Here is a 24,618-nt window from a genome sequence, read left to right on the forward strand (position 1 = left end):
AAAACAGAATATTTTATGAAGTAAGTGACGCACATTTTTCTTACATTCACTTAATAGTACGTGTATTCCTTGGAACTGTATCTAGTCGTAGAAGTTCTCTGAAACAAAGATCTTTGACAAACTATATGAAGTCCTAAGAAATGGTATTGTGAATTCCTGCAAACTGAAATAAAAATTTCAATTCTGTATTATTTCCCACCCCTCTCGTGATCTCTCTGCTTATCCAGATGTTGATATGGGAAATTTGGATCAGTAAGTAATAATATTTTTACTTATACTAGTTTTCGCCTTCCTTATAATCAGGAACTATTTAGTCTATGTGGCACAGCAGTATCATTTTTCACTGTATCTGCTTATTTTATCTTTGCTTTGAGGTTTTTCAAGGATAAAGATAATCTAATAAGTACCTTTAAAGATATTTCGGTGTTGGAAGAGCCTACGAAACTCCTCTCTGTCAGTACCTGTCTTGATCCGTTCCAACTTCTGGAAAATGCCCGTTCGTGGTGGCATCTGAGAAACAGAGTGTGTTTAGCGCTAGTTCAGGGCTGCGACAAACCTAGGCGAATGCTATAAATCTCATAGAGAGGTTGTATGTTGTCAATATGGCGTGTCCTCGGAATCAAGAAACCCTATTTTAAAGATGTAACTCCGTCGCAGTTACTTTGAGTGCATGCCTGTACCCAAACATCGATGCTTGAGCTGTTACGCTGATTTTTCTCACACTTATCTGCGCTGGTATCTTTGAGATAGTGTGGATGATAATTTTTCGAAATTTTGGTGGTATGTTTCCAGTTTCAAAGATTTTGCACACCAGTTCAATAGTCGTTTGGTTGCCACTCCCCCAAATGGTTTTAGAAATTCTGAAGGAATGTTATCTATTTTTTGTGCCTTATTTTGTCTAAAGTTTCGTAAAGCTCTGTCCGATATTGGACTCTCTACGTCTTCTAAACTAACCCCCACATCTTCTTCTATTACATCAGGTGATAGTTCCTCTCGCACATAGAAGCCCTCACTGTACTCTTTTCAGCTACCCGCGCACTCCTTTCGATAAATAGCAGTATTCCTTTTGTACTCTTAATTTTGACCCATTTGCTTTTAATTTCACGGAAGGGCTTTTTGAGTTTTCTGTATGTATTACCTGTCCTTTCGATGACGTTTCCTTTTCAGTCTGCGAACATCCATCTTACAATATATCGTGGGAAGAGAGCTGTTACTATATATTCACTCAGTGGGAACGACACCTTCAGCTGTATTTGTAGCTCCTACTTCGTGTGCAACCAATTTCAAAAAAATGTTCAAATGCGTGTGAAATCTTATGGGACTTAACTGCTAAGGTCATCAGTCCCTAAGCTTACACACTACTTAACCTAAGTTATCCTAAGGACAAACACACACCCATTCCCGAGGGAGGACTCGAACCTCCGCCGGTACCAGCCGCACAGTCCATGACTGCAATAGTTGTTACTCTATGATACCAGGTGATCATATGGATACCGGATAATCTCGCCGTACTCTGTTAGAGGCTACAAAAAATCAATGTCCGCTATGCTGAACCTTCTTTCCTGTGAATGGCAGCAGCGCAACAAGACTGTTAGTAGAAAGTGGGGCCCTACTTGCCACATCCTGCAAAGCACTCTGCCTCTTGTGTTGAAGAACGTGCCTTTGGCAACACGACAGGTAAAGTCGCTGATGCATGATGGAGCACCAGAGCACTTCTATATTGTATTTCGTCAAGACTACATTTTTCCTAGGAGATGGATAGGACGAGGTTCAAAATGGTTCAAATGGCTCTGAGCACTATGGGACTTAACTTCTGAGGTCATCAGTCCCCTAGAACTACTAAAACCTAACTAACCTAAGGACATCACACACATCCATGCCCGAGGCAGGATTCGAACCTGCGACCGTAGCAGTCGCGCGGTTCCGGACTGAGCGCCTTAACCGCGAGACCACCGCGGTCGGCTAGGACGAGGTGATCATTGCATCTGGACACCTCGGCCACTGGACTTGGGTCTAGATCTACGTAATATCTACAACTGCCTTCGTTCTGGAAAGTATTGCGTACGCGGAACCAGTCGCTGATGTGCAGATCCTTGAACAGCGTTTCCCCGTTTAGTCTGTGGCGCTGTTCGGCTACAACCTGGAACTTTGGAAAGAAAGAGGTGTTCCACTATGCCAAGTGTGAACGTTTCATTTGCATCCCATGGCAGCTATTTAATACGACTTTTCTAAAGCAGAAAAAATTAATAGCCTGTAATGTTAAGTACCAGTATTCAGACTCACTGTACACTTTTTTTTTCGTTGGGAATTACATTGTGAGAAAACTACATCCTCACACGTCACATAGACATGTAATATTTTTGGTAATTATTGTTAATTTTATTCTTTGCTATATCTGCATTTATCGGTAGCCAAACAACAACTGGATCAGCTGAGTCCGGCAGCAAACGTTTACTGTTGCCCGCAGATAATGTTTTGTGTTCTATCGTTGTTTTTCGCAATGGGCGCGCGCTAAGCGTGACACAGGGATGAATTGCAAGATGAGTTGAAGTTTCAGAGTAAAATAATTTATCGGAATACGAGGCTTACAGGCATTTTTCAGACAGTACGTATTTTCGATTATTAGTGTTCGTGTACCAAAGAAGATAGTAAACAAAAAGTTTGTTGTATATACGCAGACTGAAGCAACGAATGAAAATTTGTACTAAGACCGGGATTCGAACCGGGTCTCCTGCTGACTTGGCAGATGAGCTAATCACTACGCCACCCTGGCACAATCGTTTTAAACCACTGCACAAACTACCCTAGCGTGCCTCCTTCTTCAATCCATAATTCCGTTCAAGCCTCAACCCAATTGGCATACGCTTCAAAGCCACACAGAACTGCAGAGGCTCTCCAGCTGTATTGCAACAGTATCTCAGCATCGAATGAAATGGGGAATTTTCAAATCTCAAACATCTATTAGGTATTATCGTAGATCTCGAGACTTGGAGACGTATCTGTAAGCATACACTGAGGTGACAAAAGTCGTGGGATAGCTCCTAATATCTCCCAGCATAGTGCAATACCTCGACGTGGCATGGACTCAACAAGTCGTTCGAAGTCCCCGGTAGAAACACTGTGCCGTGCTGCCTCTATAGCCGTCCATAATTACCAAAGTGTTACCTGTGCAGCAATTCATTCACAACTGATCTCTCGATTACATCCTATAAATGTTCGATGGAATTTTTGTCGGGCGCTCTGGGTGGCCAAATCATTCGCTAGAGTTGTCCAGAACGTTCTTCAAATCACTCGCAAACAACTGTGGCCCGGTAATATGGCGCATTGCCGTCCATAAAAATTCCATCGTCGTTTGACATCATGAAGTCCAGTATTGGCTGCAAATGATCTCCATGTAGCCGAACATAACAGTTCCCAGTCAATGATCGGTTCAGTTGGATCATCTGGCCAGGCCACGGTTTTCCAGACGTCTAGTCTCCAAACAGATACGGTCAACGAGTCCACGAGAGGCGCTGCCCCTTAACGCCACATTTCGCAGCACCGTCCTAACCGATACGTGAGTCGTAGTCCCACATTAATTACTGCGGTTGTAAGTAGGCTGTTTAGGTTTTCATGTTGGTAACGCCATGTAGCACTTTGTATGAAAATCACTGACTGTGCTGTGTGCAGTCTGTGGCTGGTTGGCATTGTTGGAATATTCGCTATTGTAATGTTGGGCAGTTGGATGTGAACAGCGCGTAGCGTTCTGCAGTTGCAGGTGAACCGCCATCAGTGGTGGATGTGGAGAAAGAGATGCCAGAATTTTGAGAACGGACGATCTGGACGTGTGTCCACCAGAAAAAGGAAATTTGTAAAGATGGATGTCATCATATATATATATATATATATATAATGACTTTTGAACACTATTAAGGTACATACATTGTTTGTTCTCAATGAAAATCTTTCATTTGTTAACTATGCCTATCAGTAGTTAGTGCCTTCAGTAGTTAGAATCTTTTACTTAGCTGGCAGTATTGGCGCTCGCTGTATTGCGATAGTTCGAGTAACCAAGATTTTTGTGAGGTAAGTGATTCGTGAAAGGTATAGGTTATTGTTTGTCAGGGCCATCCTTTTGTAGGGATTGTTGAAAGTCAGATTGCGTTGCGCTAAAAAAATATTGTGTGTGTCAGTTTAGTGATGATGAGAATAAGTAAAGAGAGAAATGTCTGAGTACGTTCAGTTTTGCTCAGCTGTTTGAAAATCAAATAACGTAAGAGGTTTACCAGCACAGTCATTTTTAAATTTTTCTAAGGGCATGTTTCATACGGTTACTTCACGTAGTGTTGCTTGTGTGTTAGCACTGAAAACTCTACGTAAATTGCACTGCTCTCGGTCGTTAAGGTGAAGGCCGATGGCCACTGCATTATCCGTACTGAGAGGTAATATCTAAAATGTGTCATTCTCGCCCCACTCTTATCAGAATATTGAATCCCCTAACGACTTCCGAAATGGAATGTCCCATGCATCTAGATATAGTTACCACTCCGCGTTCAAAATCTGCTAATACCCATCCTAGGGCCATAATCATCTGAGTATAAATGGCCGGCCAGTGTGGCCGTGCGGTTCTAGGCGCTTCAGTCTGGAACCACGTGACCGCTACGGTCGCAGGTTCGAATCCTGCCTCGGGCATGGATGTGTGTGATGTCATTAGGTTTAAGTAGTTCTAAGTTCTAGGGGACTGATGACCACAGATGTTAAGTCCCATAGTGCTCAGAGCCATTTGAACCAATCTGAGTATAAATTACAGCTCCGCCAATGCAGTCCGCTTTGACACCTCGCGTACGCTATACTACTGTGCGTATCTTTATCCCACTACTTTTGTCACCTCAGTGTATAGTTTCGTTTGAAAAAAGTTCGTTGCGCGTAATTAACTGTTCTAAGTTAAATCCTTCATGTTCTGCAATATCATCCGATCCTGAGTAAATTGTTCATCGAACCATTAAAAACAATATACCCACAATGACGAGCCGAAATATTATCAGCGCAGCCAGGAAAGATAAAACACGATTGGAACAGTTGAGGATTAATGTGATTTTACCACTTCGGTAGCAGTGTTACGACCTCAATAAGTTTGTCCCCTTGCTTAATATTCCCGCTGTGTTTTTTTACATGAAGAAAGCGCGAGGGCGCATGCGCACGGTGTGTCGTACCATGTGCGAGGGCTGGAAGACCGGCACGGCGAACGTGGCGAAGCGGTGCATCCCGCGGCGGCCGGCGGACAGCTGCAGACTACGGCCCGACGCGGAGGCTCCGCGCTGCCAGCTTGCGGTCGCGCCGCGGAAGTCGGTCCAGTTTCCTGAGATAGCGCGCGCCAGCCCGACTGCACACTGACCGCTGTCACGTCGATACGTCCTTCAAATCGCTAGTCGCTAAGGCACGCTCAGAAAGATGAGCGGGGATCCAATAGTTTGTAACGGTCCGACTATATCGGCCGTACATGCGTCTTTTATATTCTCCCACGAGGTGATAATGCTGAGACAGTGACGTAAAATTGTTTAGTGACTTATGGAATTAAAGCTGCAACTAGTCCTGAAAACGAAAGGCATGGTAGACAAGTAATATGATTTACCCATATCTTTATTGTAGGCCTCTGCGATGTGAAATGTCCGATAAGCTATGACGTCACGACTGTTGAAACTTTCTAGCCCTGGAACTTTATCGACTTAAGGACCACGGACGAGGGCCGGTTACCCAATCGTTACCTTGATGCTGGGTATCATTGTTGGTAATGGTAAAGATAAGAACTCCACCACAGAACACTGACGGGCCATGCAGGACGACTTGTGCACCTACTGAATTAGGGGTACTAGTAGCAATATTGTCAATTTCATTATAAACTGTAAGGCAGGTACGCCTTATTCTCCTAGAATAACGTGCAGCCACCCGAGCAACAGCATTGGGTCTCGCGGTTCTAGGCGCGCAGTCCGGAACCGTGCGACTGCTACGGTCGCAGGTTCGAATCCTGCCTCGGGCATGGATGTGTGTGATGTCCTTAGGTTAGTTAGGTTTAAGTAGTTCTAAGTTCTAGGGGAGTGATGACCACAGATGTTAAGTCCCATAGTGCTCAGAGCCATTTGAACCAACAGCATTGGACCGCTCACATAGAAGATGTCACGTTATTCTAGGAGAATAAGGCGTACCTGCCTTACAGTTTATAAAGAAATTGACAATATTGCTACTAGTACCACTAATTCAGTAGGTGCACAAGTCGTCCTGCATGGTCCGTCAGTGTTCTGTGGTGGAGTTCTTAACTTTACCATTACCAACAATGATACCCAGCATCAAGGTAACGGTTGGGTAACCGTAGCCCTCGTCCGGAAACTAACCAAAGGGGCCCGGTTTCGATTCCCGGCCGGATCGAAAATTTTCTCCTCTCGGGGACTGGTGTTGTGTTGTCCTTACTGTCGTATCGTCGTAACTAGTAAGAAAATCGTCCCCAATACATACTATCGCATCGTCTTTCGATTACTGAGATGGCTGAATGGGCACGACCCGAAAGCCAACATATTAAAAAAAACTACCTTAAAAAAGACATTCTAGTAAGCCACCAGTGGCCACAATTTAGGGACGAAAGTAACTTTCGCATAATGTTTCACTGCCTTGCAACTGATAACAGAGGAAAGACTGAAACACTGATTCGGTCTTCCGAAATTATTTCACCGGAGAATATCGAATCCGGTCCCTCCCTTCAATCATCGTAAAAACGGAAAAGAAACTGGAAGAGTTAAAGATATGCATTTCCAGTGTTCACTGTTATTTGTACACACGCAAGGGAGTTACTATTATATGAAGGAGAAATCGAGACCAATATTGTCCATAATTTTCAAGGTCTCTTTGTAGTGATATTTAACTTCACAGCCCAGTAAAGACATCTGTCGTACGAACTGATGCAGCTTAAAAAAGTAGTATTGCTGTGTGTGTATCATGAGACAGCATTCGACATCTACATCTACATCTAAATGGATCACATTTAAGTGCCTGGCAGAGGGTTCACCGAACCACCTTCACAATCCTCTATTATTCCAATTTCGTATAGCGCGCGGAAAGAATGAACACCTATATCTTTCCGCACGAGCTCTTATTTCCCTTATTTTATCGTGGTGATCGTTCAGCCCTATGTAGGTCGGTGTCAATAAAATATTTTCGCATTCGGAGGAGAAAGTTGGTGATTGGAGAAGATTCCGTCGCAACGAAAAACGCCTTCCATTTAATGATTTCCAGCCCAAATGCTGTATTATTTCTGTGACACTCTCTCCCATATTTCGCGATAATACAAAACGTGCTGCCTTTCTTTGAACTTTTTTATTGTACTCCGTCAGTCCTATCTGGTAAGGATCCCACACCGCGCAGCAGTATTCCAAAAGAGGACAGACAAGCGTAGTGTAGGCAGTTTCCTTAGTAGCTCTGTTACATTTTCCAAGTGTCCTGCCAATAAAAAGCAGCCTTTGGTTAGTCTTCCCCACAACATTTTCTATGTGTTCTTTCCAATTTAAGTTGTTCGTAATTGTAATACCTAGATATTTAGTTGAATTTACGGCTTTTAGATTAGACTCATTTATCGTGTAACCGAAGTTTAACGAATTCCATTTTGCACTCATGTGGATGACCTCACACTTTTCGTTATTTAGGGTCAATTGACAAGTTTCACACCATACTGGTATCTTTTCTAAATCGTTTTGCACTTTGTTTTGATCTTCTGATGCCTTTGGTTGAAATGGCTCTAGGCACTATGGGACTTAACTTCTGAGGTCATCAGTCGCCTAGAACTTAGAACTACTTAAACCTAACTAACCTAATGACATCACACACATCCATGCTCGAGGCAGGATTCGAACCTGCGGCCACTGCGGCCGGCTTCTGGTGACTTTATTAGTCGATAAACGACAGCGTCATCTGCAAACAACCGAAGACAACTCCTCATATTGTCCCCCAAATCGTTTATATAGGTAAGGAACAGCAAAGGGCCTATAACACTACCTTGGGGAACGCCTAAAATCACTTCTGTTTTAATCGATGACTTTACTACGAACTGTGACCTCTCTGACAGGAAATCACAAATCCAGTCATTTAACTGAGACTATATTCCATACGCACGCAATTTTACTACGAGCCGCTTGTGTGGTACAGTGTCAAAAGCCTTCCGGAAATCCAGGAATACGTAATCGATACAGTTGAGATAGCTGGCAGCTATTTATTTTCTCTTAGCGAATTAGAAAAATTATAGAATAATTTTTAAATTGGATGCGTTTTAGTACTATGCAGAAGTGTTTCTCGGCACACAGAGACAGACACAGACACACATACACACACACACACACACACACACACACACACACACACACACACACACACACACACAGAGAGAGAGAGAGAGAGAGAGAGAGAGAGAGAGAGAGAGAATTTATATGGTCAGAAAATATTCACAACACACGGCCTACAGGCACTATTGGATTTAAACACAGCGAGGCAATCACTTCGATCTCAAAATTGAAACACTTCTCAAATATTGGAACGTGGCAAAGCTGACGCGACTGAAACGTGCAGTCGTATGTTAATAACACACCAGGGGAGGGTAATCTTCAGCGTTTGATGACTTGGTTGGTGAGGACGTCCGTTATAGTACAGGGCAAAGTGGCGTCAATATTTGTACACTCCTGGAAATTGAAATAAGAACACCATGAATTCATTGTCCCAGGAAGGGGAAACTTTATTGACACATTCCTGGGGTCAGATACATCACATGATCACACTGACAGAACCACAGGCACATAGACACAGGCAACAGAGCATGCACAATGTCGGCACTAGTACAGTGTATATCCACCTTTCGCAGCAATGCAGGCTGCTATTCTCCCATGGAGACGATCGTAGAGATGCTGGATGTAGTCCTGTGGAACGGCTTGCCATGCCATTTCCACCTGGCGCCTCAGTTGGACCAGCGTTCGTGCTGGACGTGCAGACCGCGTGAGACGACGCTTCATCCAGTCCCAAACATGCTCAATGGGGGACAGATCCGGAGATCTTGCTGGCCAGGGTAGTTGACTTACACCTTCTAGAGCACGTTGGGTGGCACGGGATACATGCGGACGTGCATTGTCCTGTTGGAACAGCAAGTTCCCTTGCCGGTCTAGGAATGGTAGAACGATGGGTTCGATGACGGTTTGGATGTACCGTGCACTATTCAGTGTCCCCTCGACGATCACCAGTGGTGTACGGCCAGTGTAGGAGATCGCTCCCCACACCATGATGCCGGGTGTTGGCCCTGTGTGCCTCGGTCGTATGCAGTCCTGATTGTGGCGCTCACCTGCACGGCGCCAAACACGCATACGACCATCACTGGCACCAAGGCAGAAGCGACTCTCATCGCTGAAGACGACACGTCTCCATTCGTCCCTCCATTCACGCCTGTCGCGACACCACTGGAGGCGGGCTGCACGATGTTGGGGCGTGAGCGGAAGACGGCCTAATGGTGTGCGGGACCGTAGCCCAGCTTCATGGAGACGGTTGCGAATGATCCTCGTCGATACCCCAGGAGCAACAGTGTCCCTAATTTGCTGGGAAGTGGCGGTGCGGTCCCCTACGGCACTGCGTAGGATCCTACGGTCTTGGCGTGCATCCGTGCGTCGCTGCGGTCCGGTCCCAGGTCGACGGGCACGTGCACCTTCCGCCGACCACTGGCGACAACATCGATGTACTGTGGAGACCTCACGCCCCACGTGTTGAGCAATTCGGCGGTACGTCCAACCGGCCTCCCGCATGCCCACTATACGCCCTCGCTCAAAGTCCGTCAACTGCACATACGGTTCACGTCCACGCTGTCGCGGCATGCTACCAGTGTTAAAGACTGCGATGGAGCTCCGTATGCCACGGCAAACTGGCTGACACTGACGGCGGCGGTGCACAAATGCTGCGCAGCTAGCGCCATTCGACGGCCAACACCGCGGTTCCTGGTGTGTCCGCTGTGCCGTGCGTGTGATCATTGCTTGTACAGCCCTCTCGCAGTGTCCGGAGCAAGTATGGTGGGTCTGACACACCGGTGTCAATGTGTTCTTTTTTCCATTTCCAGGAGTGTAAATTATATAATCTTAGGTTTCTGTTGGCGCTCGATGGTCGTGTGCGAATGACGTATTTCTCGTTCCATACTGAATAACTCGCTTGGCGCTGCAGCTTCGCTCGTGTAGCTTGCAAGATCTGCACAGATGTTTTCTTTCATCGAATTTGTGTTTTGTTACGACCATTGCTCATGTGTGAATCTACACACTATAAGAGAGTTAGTGACGCTTTCGTTGGCTGCCCGTCACTGTATAATTAAAGTGATCCAATGACTTTAATTTAATTTCATATAGCGAGTTAAACAAAGCAAAAAAGAAATCGGATAAGTCATTCTATAGTTATTAGCGCCGGTCTTACGTCCGGTACTGAACTTTCTCATCTCTAACGGATATTCCTACATATGGAATCTCCTATAAACGAGGTACCTATTTTATCGATAGTAATGATTACTTTGTGTAGTAAGAGACGATTTTCTAAAAATGCAGTAACACGTATTTTTTAATTTGTTACCAAGAAACCAAATAATACTACCAATTTCCATAGCTCTAGCTTCAAAATTGCCTTAATAACAGAATATTTTCAAAACACCTTTACCCCTATTTCGCCCTATTAGGAGCTGAATTTCGAAAAGTCTCTTCTTAAACGAAGCCTGCGCTATAGGACCAACATCCTCTCCAGAGTTAAAGTTTCTATGCACAGTGGTTTGGACTGGGCGATGATAAGTCACTGAATCACACATGACATTTTCTATTATGTACGGAGATTAGCTGCTATATGGAAGGGGAAATACAAGGGTTGAAACACGAGATTCAGATACACAAACATTGCATTCCATGCCTAAAAAGTAAGATTACTTTTTACCTAAACGTAGTCCCTATCGTCTATACGACAAAATCAATCATCGAAATATTTAACATCATCGGCTCTCTAAAACAGGGTGCTTTTATTTAATATATGAGCACACTGCCAATGAGGATGTGTGAGGAAATTAACTTCTAATTGCCTACATCACGAAAAGGGCAAAGAGATGAAGTTATTTTGCTCATGAATACCTCAGTACGTCTAGCAAATGTTAGCAGCGGGGAGACGCGAAGCACAGGCGACCGAATGCAGCGCTAATGCACTGTGATTTTCATAAGCCTATCTCATAATGCATCATACCCCTGTGAGTCTTTAGTCATAAATTATTAGCCTTAATAATTCAGTCTCTTTCTAGCTTACATCAGTACTGCTACATCACCTCGTCAAAGTTATATACATGATTGTCTGTGACAAATTATTTTATTCTGTGTGGTAATTATTGACAGTAAGATGCTATTAACACACTGTACAAGTACTGTGGACTTACAAACATCTCTAGATTAATTTTATTAGTTATAACGAATAATTAATTATTAGGTATTTCAACGATCCACTTCTGTGTCAGAAAAATGTACAAATTCCTACAAATTTGTCAGTAATACTTTAAGTCTTTATTTTAATGGTGCCGAACGAAGCTGCTTTTCCACAGGATCGAACTGTCATTGTTACTCCAATCGTGGAAAAGAACAGCAAATTTTCCATCGTGTCACTGACTGATTAATTTTTTCGGTGTTGGAAAAACGTGTACTGAGTGTACTCCCTAACAACGCGGAAACGGTTCACACTGGTTAACTGTTAGGAAATTTAGTTTGTAAATCTCTGACTCGTTCAGTTACTTGTTCACTGAGCAAGGAAAAACATTTCGTGTCTCACTGATAATAACTGTTAACGTATGTCAGACATACACTTCAAATGGCTCTGAGCACTATGCGACTTAACTTCTGAGGTCATCAGTCGCCTAGAACTTAGAACTAATTAAACCTAACTAACCTAAGGACATCACACACATCCATGCCCGAGGCAGGATTCGAACCTGCGACCGTAGCGGTCACACGGTTCCAGACTGAAGCGCCTTTAACCGCATGGCCACACCGGCCGGCAGACATACACTGATGAGTAAAAATATTATGACCACCTGCTTAATAACTTGTTTGTCCGTCTTTGGAACGAAATACGTCACTGATTCTGCGTGCCAGGGATCCGACAGTTTGTTGGTAGGTCTGTGGAGCTATGTGGCGTTAGATGTCTACGCGCAAGTCATGTAATTCGCGTAGATAACGGACCGCTGATTTGCGTATTCGGTGACGGCGCCCGATAGCGACCCAGATGGGTTCCATAGGATTTACACCGGGTGAACTGGGTCTCCGAGACATCAACGTGAGTTCACTACAATGCTCCTCTATCCACTGTAGCGCGGTTCTGGCTCCGAGACACGGACAGCTATACTGCTGAAAGATGACATCGCCGTCGCGGAAGAATCGAGTATGAAAGGATGCTGGTGATTCGCAGCTGTCAGCGTGTCTTCGATTACTACCACAGATCCTATAGAGCGCCGGAAAATGTCTTCCATGGCATACTACTGCTCCCAACAGCCTGCGTCGGTGGCGCGCTGCATGTTTCGAGCTGCCGTTCAACCATGTGACGGCGTCTGTGGAGATGACCATCGACTTAGTGTAGCAAAAATGTGATTCACCCGAAGAGCCGACACGTTTCCATTAATCGATCGTCGAATCCCGAGGATCCCATGCCCACTGCAACCGTAATTGACGACGTAGTTGAGTCAACGTGTGAACACATAAGGGTGGTCTGCTGTGGAACTCCATGTTCGACAATGTGCGATGAGCGGAGTCGGAACTCTTGTGCCTGCACCAGCATTGTCCTCTTTCGGCAGAGATGCCACAGATCAGCATATATCGTACTTTACAGAGCAAGCAAGCCTCCGAACCCCACGTTCTGTGAAGACTCGTGGACATCCAACCATTTAGCGCCTAGTGGTAGTTTCACTGTCCTACCTCTTTCCGCAGATGCTCGCGAGAGTAGCACCTGAACATTCGACCAACTTCTCCGGTTTCGAGATACTCGTTCACAGTCTCTGCGTAATAATAATCTGCCCTTTGTCAAAGCCCCTTATCTCAATGGATTTCCCCATTTGCAGCCCTTGTCTTCGCTGGGGTAATTCCCCTTCCGTGTCTCCTCCGCTTACATACCTTTGTTACCTCGTCACGTGCCCGGAATGCCACCAGGCGGCATCCAACGTCGCGGTGGGCAGCGGTCATAATGTTCTGGTTGACACGTGTATATTCTTGTTGAACCTACGTTCTCTCGTTTCGGTTAGTTTACATCTGTCACACGTAATATTAAGAAGAAAGTTTTCATACGTCGAAGCAACCCTGCAAATCGACATTCTTTATTATCAGTCAATATCGAGATAGTATCTACAAACTGTTCAGATCTCGACATAAAAGTTTTCTGGGTATGGTACCGCGTCATAATGTAAAAACTACTGCTGCTGGAGAAAAAAAAACCAACGTTTCTGCAACGGTTGCAGGGGCCTTCTTCTGGGTCTAATGGTGCGTTCTTTTTTCTTTTCTTCCTTTATTGAATTTCGATTCCGCCCGAAGGTGGCGGGCTGGCAGCAGCTTAGTACGCTGTTCTGCAGCCTACAGACTTTTTAAAACGTTAGAGAAGAGAATAAACAATAAAAGCAGGCGATAAAACGGTGACTTAAATTGTAAAACGGCGGAAAATTGTGGAAGGTTAAAACATAAAGCAAAGGGTTGGCAATGCTAATAAAATACACAGGAATCAGACAAGTAACATAGTGGACAGACAGTTAAAAAAACATGGCGACAGTCTGGTTTCTGTGCGCAAGAGATATAAAAATCACATCCAGCGACAGTATGATGTCCGTTCGCAACGCTTCCGCAAAGACACACAACACTGAACACTCACCGTAAATACTGCACGAAAAGGTTGGCACACCCTAGCCAAGGGCAGATGGGGGGGGGGGGGGCTGGACAGATGAGGGGGAAAACAAGGAGGGAGGAGAGGAAAAACGAAAGGGGGGGGGAACCAAAGGAGGGAGAGGACTCATAAGGTGGGGAGGGGCAGGGCAGACGCGAGAAGGAATGGGAAAAGGCAGAGGAAGGAAATGCAAAAGGACTCTGGGGAGTGAAGGGGGGGGGGGCAGAGGGGGGGCAGAGAGAGGATAGGTGGTGAAGAAAGAGGGTGGAAGGGGGGGAGAGGGAGCCCAGGAAAAGGATGGAGGAAAGGAGGGGGGGTGAGGATCAGAGTTGATAGGAGGGATAAATGGAGGGAGAGAGGGCATCATCTGGGAGGGGGAGTTGATGGAAGCCACCTTGGGAAAGGAGATGAAGGGTGTAGAGATGGAGGGTAGGGGGGACACAACAGTGAAGACGTGGCAGGGGGCGGGGATGGGAGAGAAGAGGAGCAACCAGGGGGTGGGTGCGTTCTAGCTATGCAGTGTCCTTTATATTTTGTTGTTAATGTTCACTGCGCATGCATTTACGTCATAATTTTAAAAAGGTAGTTAGTTTCATTGGTCAGTTAAGGAAGAAGGAGAGGGAACTTTATTTTAATAGCTTATTGCAGTGGAGGGAGAACGTAACCTCTGTTGTCTATTGGCTCTTGTGTTTTGTGCCATGATTGGTGGTCGCCGTCGAATGAGAAGTTGGCTGCTGTTTACCAACTGCTGGACGTCCGCCGCGCGGCGGCAGATACTCGCCGGTAGTGCTGGTGCCTCGTGTTGACGTTGCGGTCTGTTGGGCTCTGATTGCTGGCAGCCATGATGCGGCAAGCCTGAGTCAATCCTCCCTGTTCATGTTATTAGTGTGTTTAAGTATTTCGATGGCCCCTCTGATTTTGCGTTTCGTCATAACTGTCTGCTTGGCCAATACACAGGCTTCGCTGAATTTTATTTCTTTTCCGCAGTGTTGCTGATGTTCAATCACTGCGGATTTGTTGTGTTGCCCTAGACGAATATAGCGCTCGTGTTCCCGAACGCACGTTGCTATTGGCCTCCCAGTCTCGCCGATGTATGCCTCTCCACATTCGCATTCCAGCTTGTAAACGCCTGCAGTGTGTAATGCATCCACCTTGTCCTTAGTGGAGCCTAGCACGCCCTGGATCCTACGACCACCATAGAAGACAGGCTGCACCCCGACGCGGCGAAGGTGTTTGCCTATTCAGTCAGTAACACTTTCCATATAAGGTAAGCGCACTGTTGGCAGCAGTTTGTCTATTTCTTGTTTATCTTTCTTACTTGTATTCGTCGACAAGGCTGTGTGGATCGACTTATGGCTGTAGCCATTGGCTAGAAACGTTGTGCGTAGCCTTTTAAGCTCAGGTGTTATGTTTGGAGCATCACTTAAGCGCTGCGCACGGATTGCCAAAGAGCGGATGACAGAGTTCTTCTGCGCTGGGTGGTGATAGGATTGGGCGTGCAGATATCTGTCAGTATGTGTAGGCTTGCGATTTACTCTGTGCCCCAGTGTGCCCTCCGTTCTCCTGTATACTTCGACGTCTAGAAATGGAATTGTACCATTCTTTTCTACTTCGAGCGTGAACTGTATCTTCCAGTGCATATTGTTCAAATGTTCGTGAAACTTGTGTAGCTCCGTTTCACCATGAGGCCATATAGCGAACGTGTCGTCCACGTATCTGAACCAGCAACGTGGGCGTAAAGGAGCTGAGCTGAACTGAGGGCCGTTGCTTCAAACGCTTCCATGAATATGTCGGCTGCCAGCGGAGATAGGCAGACCCCATTGCTACGCTGTCTGTCTGCTCGTAGTATTTTCCTTCCCGTTTGGAGTACGTTGAAGTCAGACACAACTGAACCAGGTCGCATATGTCTGGCGGGACATGCTCCTGAAGGATGCGGCGGATAGTTTCATCTACTGGCACGTTCGTAAATAGTGATTTCACGTCAAAGCTGACCATGATGTCCGTAGGTAAAATTGTTTCTGCCTTTAGGCGTTCTATAAAGTGCGTCGAGTTCTTCACATAAGAGTCCGTCTTGCCACCTTGTCGTCTTAATTTGCAGGCTAGATACTTTGCCAAATTGTAAGTAGTCGAACTGATCCCATTCACTATTGTTCAGATCTCGATTGTGTACAGGAACGACGCCGCATGAGATGCAGACACTTAGAATGTCATATACTATCAGTCCCTCTTATAATTCAATGAATTACAAATGATGAAGGAACAGAATTGAGGAATGGGAGAAAGAGTCAGCTGTGTGAAGAAACGTAATTCGTTAGTCGCTGCTATTACTCCCTGCACTGCGGGCACCTGCCAGATGTATTTCGTAGCAGTGCAGATATCGATACCACTACGATGAATCGAATCTTGCCCTTGCCCTTCTCTGCTAGACACGAGATCACAGGTGGGCGGGGACATCGCATTGGCTAGGTAGTGGCGAGAGTTTTTGACGCCTGCGCGAAAGGGGCGTAGGCAGTTAGTCCGAGGGGTCAGCTCATGAAGAAGTACGAGTCGGGGTGTGGCACCCGGCAGGGGCACGAAGAATCTGTCTTTTGTTAGTATTGCGCAGCATGAGTCAGTATATTTTTCTTTTCGGCGACCGAGACTAATATCAAATGGCAAAGGCTAACTCCAGCGAAAACGTGAATAGTCTTCACATAAACTGAGTGGACTTCTGGTCGACGTAGGGACCCTCTTTATGTACTCAAGACATAATAAATCGAGTGTTATTCAGAAACTGTTTAGTTCACCCTTTATGATTATAGTATATTTATTCACTTACGTATGTCGAAGAGTGGAAGTAGCAGATTCAGATAAGAATACGGTTATGGAAGTTATTACAGTGGTACGTGTAGCTCAGAAGTTAGTTTGACCGATAACGCTGTCTACAAATATTCTGATGCCGCTTCACTACGACATGAGACAACAATTCAAGCAAAATAGTCAATAAAACCATTAGAAACAATCGGGAAACTTACGACTTCGGTAATGGACATCGATAGCGTCGTTGAAGTGACGTGATAGTTGACAGGCTAGATTATAATTTACGATCAGCCCTATTTTCAGTAGGGTTCCGAATCTGACCAGTAAAGCAAAGTGTACACCAGAGATGAATGTAGTCTGTACGCAAACGTTGCTTAACCTTCCCTTTTCAAACGGTCCAGGGCAATATCATTTACAAGCTGAAGAATCCAAATTCCCAGACTATCACATACACACACACACACACACACACACACACACGACAAGCTTCAACTGCAGCGTATAACACTTCAAGACATACAGTTATTTTTTCTGTACTATTATTGGTTCACCACCTGGAAACCTGACAGGGGTGTATACATTGGCACCTCATAACTCAAATCTTCTTTACACCAATATCTGAAAGTTAAACACACCTAACTAGACTGGAGGACAATTAGTTACTTCATATTCAATAAATTTTTTCAGGGTTTGTGACCGCACTGTCAACATACATAAAACTACCGACGTTTCGGTCCCTGTTGCAAGAGATCTTCTTCAGGTTGTTTTTGTTTACTGCTGAATGAGAAAACTTTGTTTCTTATATACCTGCAGAAATGGTTCAAATGGCTCTGAGCACTATGGGACTTAACATCTGAGGTCATTAGTCCCCTAGAACTTAGAACTACTTAAACCTAACTAACCTAAGGACATCAGACACATCCATGCCCGAGGCAAGATTCAAACCTGCGACCGTAACGGTCGCGCGGTTCCAGACTGAAGTGCCTAGAACCGCTCGGCCACTCCGGCCGGCCACCTGCAGAAATGGCTGTTATCTAATTCTGATAGGCTGTTAAGGATGAACTGGAGGGATGTTAGAAGTCTTTACTGGTGTTTTTATTATTTCTTTTATTTGGTGGAAACCCGACGTTTTGATTGGTGTTTGCATTACTGCTTGTGATTGGTGGAAATCGACGAATGGAAAACTAGGCGGCAGCTGTGACGTGGCGTTGTTTTCCTGCTTTCTAGCGCCGGCCGAAGCCCGCCAGTATTCTATGTACCTGCGGCCGCTGCGATCTCCCGATCGCCTGTATGTTTTGCTTCATAGCGCTGTTATTGCTGGCAGCCAAGACGTCGGAATTCGGTAGCCGTCTTCTCTGTTCATGTTCATGTTCAACTGGTCAGTCGCTTGGCTATTTCTATTGCCTCTCTAATGTTCCTCCTGAAAGTAAGAGGCTGTTTCGCCAGTACGCGTGCTTCACCAAAATCAATCTGTTTCCCGCACTCATCCTGATATTCTGCCACCGCTGACTTGGTGTGCTGTCTTAGTCGGGTATATCTTTCGTGTTCAGATGTCCGTGTGCTGACGGGTCGCTCCGTCTAGCCTATATACACTATTCCACATTCGCACCTGATTTCGTAAACTCCAGCAGCATGTAGTTTGTCAACTGTATCTTTCTTTGTGAGAAGAACATCTTCTATTCTGTTGCTGCTTCGAAAATCGGCTTGACGCGTGCTCGGCCACCCGTCCTGTGACACCTTGAACATATGATAATAGAGCGATGCTTCCTTTTGCTGTCCTCTACTGCCGTCATTCCTTTTCGCCATAGTTTTATCTATTTTTTTTTTCATTCCATAACCATTGGCACAAAAAATGGACTTGAGATTTTGTAGTTCACCCTTCAGATGTTTCTTATCGCAGATCCTCTGACCCCTTTTGGTTAAAGTGTGCAAGGCGGATTTCTTCTGCGTAGGGAGATTATGGGAGGAGGCATGCAGCTACCTGCCAGTACTGGTTGGCTTCCTACACACTCTATGGCCCAGGTTTTCTGTAAACTTCCACGTCGAGGAAGGGCAGCAACCCATATTTTTCTATCTCCATAGTGATTTGGATTCTGTTGTGCTGCTGGTTGAGGTGTTGGTGGAAACTTCGTAGCTCATCGTCTCTATGTGGCCAGACAACCAAAGTATCGTCAACATACCGGAGCCAACATTCTGGCCGTAATGGTGTGGACTGGAGCGCTGTTTCTTCAAATGCTTCCATAAAGATGTCTGCCGCAAAATAGGTAAGAGAGGGGAGCCCATAGCTACACCATGTGTCTGCTCGTAAGTTCCCCTTTCCACCTAAAATAGGTGGTCGTTAAACAGTGACGCACTAGATCGCAGATATCGGGTGCCATGCGTTCGTCTAAGATGTTCATGGTGTCTTGAACCGGTAAATTCGTGAATAAAGACTTTACGTCAAAGATAACAATCAAGTCTGTTGCCTAGATATACTTTCCTTTTAAAAGTTCCACAAAACGGGTGGAGTCTTTAACGTACGAATTTGTGTGGCCCACCAAATATCGGAGCTTTGGAGCAAGTTCCTTTGCTAGACTGTACGTCGGTGAATTAATTGTACTCACAGTAGGTCGTAAAGGAGTGGGCTCTTTATAGACCTTCGGTACACCGTATATTCTTGGTGCCTGTGGAACTTGTGGGATGAGTCTTCTGGCCGTGTCGAAATTGTTTCTAGTTTGCTTTAGCAGTGCTTGCGTCCACCGGTCAACATGAACAGAGGAGACGGGTACCGACTTCAGACATCTTGGCAGCCAGCAATAACAGCGCTACGGGACGATAACTCGCGTGAAGCAACACATACAGGCGCGCAAGAGACCGCAGCGGCCGCAGGTACATAGAGTACTGGCAGGAAGACAACGCCACGTCACAGCTGCCGCCTAGTTTTCCATTGGCCGATTTCCACCAATCACAAGCAGTAATGCAGACAACAATCAAAACTTCCGGTTTCCACCAATGAAAAGAAATAATAAAAACACCAATAAAGACTTGTAACATCCCTCCGCTTCATCCTTAACAGCCTATCAGAATTAGATAACAGCCATGTCTGCAGGTATATAAGAAACAAAGTTTTGTCATTCAGCAGTAAAAAATAAATTTAAAAAAATAAAAATAAACCTCTGAAGAAGGTCGCTTGCAGCAGGGGCCGAAACGTCGGTAGTTTTATATATATATATATATATATATATATATATATATATATATATATATATATTGTCATTGCGGTCACAAAACCCAGAACATATATATATATATATATATATATATATATATATATATATATATATATATATATATTGTCATTGCGGTCACAAAACCCAGAACAATTTTATTGAATGTGACAATAGCCGCGGAAGCCTACGTTTATAGTTGCTTCGTAGTTCGGCAGAATGCACCAGTAATTATGACACTGCTGGTGCCTCCTAAACACCCACATATCGCGGCCATAACTATCCATTACAGCCGATGTAGGTGGTATATAAACCTTCCGCGATTCAAACAGAGACGAAACACTTGTACAGGACAGTTATTGTGAAACACATCACTTTAGTTTGGGATTATATCCACATTGTATCATTCTCTATGACGCAACTTGCTGTTACATATGGCTCTAATTTTATTAGGCTGCCTTCTACGCGCCAAAAACATCATTTACATCCACGCTGCAATGTACTTTCATCCACACCATTTCAGGCTTCTGATAATGACAGCATAGAGACTGACATATTTTCATGAATGGGTGAAACATCAGACTCGCTAATATTTGCGAAAGGTATTAATTCCAGTAACAGTATTAACTTCTCCATACACCTGTGTCATGCAAATTATTTTTATATTTAATTCGTGTATAATTGACTTAAAGAATATGTAACCTAAACAGCGTGTATAGCATGCCACGAAAAATGAATGCCGTTACTACCCCAAGATTTGGTCCAGACAAGGTGATCGACTACGGGAATTATTCAAAGTGTGGGACTCTGCTTGGCAAACGTACCACAAGATTACTCCCACCCGTAGCAGCAACAGTAGAAGTACTAACAGTTGCCACTGTTATGGGTTTCTCATTCGGCACCCTTCTAGACGGTGAATTCGGGACTGGCGTCTTTTATGTATGACCACTAGTAGTACTTAAAGCATTCAGTTTTTCAGGCACGTCAAATGTCTGATAACGAGACTGTAGAGGGTTGGTATCGGATGTACATGAACTGAAAAATAATAATAATAAAAAAAACGCGTATGACAGACGTATGAAACTGACTTTGTTCCTGGAGTAAAGGAGTAAATCAACCAGCCAACCCTGGCTTCCTACACTCAATGGTGGCAATTAGAAAAGACAAATATAGAGGAATACGAATCAGCCTGCGAGCCTTGACCAATGAAGCTATCAAGCAGTGTGGAGTCTCAAATGTCACACAGTCACGCGTATTTTAATATAGGGTAATATAGGGAATGTTCTTCTATGCAACAAGTCCAAATACATTGGAAACCTGAAAATATCGGATCTTAGTGGGATAGAAGGCGTTCTGATGCGAGATGTAAATGTATACTGCAATGTAAAGAGAAGAAGAGAAATTTTTCAACATCGAATATAGATTTAAGTGTTAGGGAATGTAGCCACGTATGGAAGTGAAATTTGGACGATAAACAATTTAGACACGAAGAGATTTGAAACTTTTGAAATATGCTAGCACGGAAGAATGCTGAAGACTAAGTGAGTGCATCACGTAACCAGTGAGGTTGTAATGAACGGGGGAGAATTTAGTATTAGAATTTAGCATTAGAGGGGAGTTTGGGTGCGTGTGGGGATGGGGGGGGGGGCATAAAATGTCAGGATGTGACCAAAAATGAATACAGTAAACAGATACAGAAGGCCTGCAGATGATAGAATAGCATGGAGAGCTGCGTCAAATGAGTCTTCGGACTAAAGATCGTAAAGCAACAACATAAATGTAACTGCAGTATGTGAATGATATTGTACATAAAGTAGGGAGAACAAGTGGCCAGTACTTACGGAGAAGAGAAGCAATTCTATGTACTGAACATAAACGGATATTTTAACAAAATCTTTTCTTTTAGAACAGTTTGATTCTTTCCACTGGTAGGGAAGCGGAAAGGTTGAAGGAGATTAGAAAGAAGACGCTCAGACCCCAGACTAACAGGAATCACTTAGTGTGAGTGCATGTATATAATACTGTCATCACAAATTCGCTGAATTCACCAACTCACACTGTCACCTTTCAGTCTAACGAAGATCTCGGTTAACGCCAAAGATCACTGTCGTAACAGAAGGACTATCGCGATCTTCAATACATCCCAAAAAGAGCCAGTCAGTAAAGTAAGAGTGCTGGTAAGCAAGAATGAAGCAATAATGAAACAATAATAGCGAGGGCAGTCGCGCGCCTACCTTGAGCTTGTGGACTTCGCGCTGGAGGCGCAGCACCTGCTGCTCCTTGGTGGCGAGCTGTCGGCGCAGGTCGACCACCTCGGCGCCCAGAGAGTCGGTCTTGCCCTCCAGCTCCTTGATCTCGCGCTTCAGCTGCGGCACCAGCCCGCGCAGGTACTCGTAGTCTTCCGGGAAGACGACGGCCGGCGGCGGCGGCGGGGGCGGCGACTGGTGGTGCAGGTGGAGGCGGCGCAGGTGGTCGCCGGCGCCGGCGCTGAGCTTGGCGGCCCCTGCGGCGGCAGCGCGTCCGGAGGCGCCGTTGCCCATGTCGGCGTCGGCGTCGGCGTGGGGCAGCAGCGCATGCTGCTCGCAGCAGCGGCCGCGGCCGTCTGAGCCCACCTCGCAGCACTCGCGGCTGCCACAGCCGCCGGCGACGCCAGCGCCGCCACGCGGGGGCCCCTGGCGCTCCTCCTCGTCTTCGCCCTCGTCCGGAGGCCGGCGCGGCTGCTGCGGCGCGCTCGCCATGCCATCCGGCCCGTCGCGGTGCTGCGGGCCACACGCACACACTCAACAACTGCCTCACGACATCACACAGCGAACGCAGATAGCTGTTTATTCATCCATCCATCATTGTATATTACACACTGTTGTCCATTAAAATTGTACCGCCGCGAAATATAGCAAATAACGAAATTTTGCGTATTGTGCGTATACACTGGGACGTCAAAAGTCATGGGATAGCATTGTGGACAAATACAGTATCGCGTACACAAGGTACAAAAGTGTAGTGCATTTGTGGAGCTGGTATTTGTACTCCGATGATTCACGTGAAAAGGCTTCCGACGTGATTATGGCCACACGACGCGATTTAACAGACTTTAAACCTGGAGTGGTAGTTGGACACTGGAACATTCCATATCGGAAATCGTTAGGGAATTCAATATTCCCAAATCCATAGGGTCAAGACTGTGCCGATAATACCAAATTTCAGCCATTGCCTCCTACCTCAGCCAACGTAGTGGCCAAGAGCCTTCACTTAACGACCGAGAGCAGCAGCGTTTGCGTGGAGCTATCAGTGCTAGCAGACAAGAAACACTGAGTGAAATAACCTCAGAAATCAATGTGGGACGTATGACGACAGTGCGGTGAAATTTAGCATTAATGGGCTATGGCAGCAGATGGCCGGTGCGACTGCCTTTGCTAACAGCACGACATCGCCTGCAGCGACTCTTCTGGGATTGTCACCATACTGCTTGGATACTAGACGACTGAAAAACCGTGGCCTGGGCGGACGAGTCCCGATTTCAGGTGATAAGAGCCGTACATCCACGTTGTCATCAAGGCACTGTGCAAGCTGGCAAGCTGGCAAGCTCCATAATGTTTTGTTTTTTTTAACGTGTGTGAAATCTTATGGGACTTAGCTGCTAAGGTCATCAGTCCCTAAGCTTACACACTACTTAACCTAAATTATCCTAAGGACAAACTCACACACACCCATGCCCGAGGGAGGACTCGAACCTCCGCCAGGACCAGCTCCTCAGTCCATGACTGCAGCGCCCTAGACCGCTCTGCTAATCCCGCGCGGATGACTCCATAATGGTGTGGGCTATGTTTAGTCGGAATGTACTGAGTCCTCTCGTCCAATTGAACCGATCATTGACAGGAAATGGTTATGTTAGGCTACTTGGACACCATTTGCAGCGATTCATAGACTTCATGTTCCTAAATAATGACGGAATTTCCATGAATGATAATGCGGCATGTTATCGGACCTCAGCTGGTCGCGATTGGTTTGAAGAACATTCTGGACAGTTCAGGCAAATGATTTGGCCTCTCATATCGCTCGACATGGATCCCATCGAAAATTTATGGTACGTAATCAGGAGGTCAGTACGAGCACAACATCCTGCATTGGCAACACTTTCAATGTTATGAACTGCCATAGAGGCAAAGTGGCTCAACATTTCTGCGGTGACTTCCAACGACTTTTGGAATCGTGCCCCGTCATGTTGCTGCACTAAGCCGGGCAAAAGGAGATCCGACTCGATGTTGAGAGACACCCCATGACCTCCGTCACCTCCGTGCACAGAACCAGAGGGAAAAATGCTCCTAGCGGAGCACAGCAAAAGAGGAATATGCTCCGGTTTCAAAGACTCTGACTGAAAACTGGGGTACCAGCTGCCTTATTCTACCTTCCTCATCAACTTTAAAATATCCCAAAAAGTTTGAAAAACGGGCGTATTCGCGCTATTTTTAACATGCAGTTCACCTCTTACTCCCACACTCTCCCCTACCTTAACTCGCACACACCCACTTCTCCAGGTTCGAAACCTGCCTCGGGCATGGAAGTGTGTTATGTCCTTAGGTAAGTTAGGTTTAAGTAGTTCTAAGTCTAGGGGACTGATGACCTCCGATGTTAAGTCCCATAGTGCTTAGAGCCATTTGAACCATTTTGAACCACTTATCCATCGCTATTATGT

The 24,618-nt window shown here is 45.5% G+C and overlaps 1 protein-coding gene across 2 annotated transcripts in view; it reads right to left on the reverse strand.

Annotated features, from left to right (window-relative positions):
• LOC126260661 (cGMP-dependent protein kinase, isozyme 1) overlaps positions 1-22,465 on the reverse strand; it is a 606,719-nt gene extending 584,254 nt beyond the window's left edge. The window contains exon 1 of one of the 2 annotated variants that reach the window (XM_049958000.1): positions 22,160-22,465. In XM_049958000.1, the coding sequence (XP_049813957.1) occupies positions 22,160-22,465 (306 nt within the window). Of the gene's footprint in view, positions 1-5,192; positions 5,257-22,159 lie in introns of those variants that run through there. The other variant, XM_049958005.1, reaches the window with a different exon arrangement.
• Between the last annotated feature and the right edge of the window lie 2,153 nt (positions 22,466-24,618).

Source organism: Schistocerca nitens, chromosome 1 (assembly GCF_023898315.1).
Source record: "Schistocerca nitens isolate TAMUIC-IGC-003100 chromosome 1, iqSchNite1.1, whole genome shotgun sequence".
NCBI classification, from domain to species: domain Eukaryota; kingdom Metazoa; phylum Arthropoda; class Insecta; order Orthoptera; family Acrididae; genus Schistocerca; species Schistocerca nitens.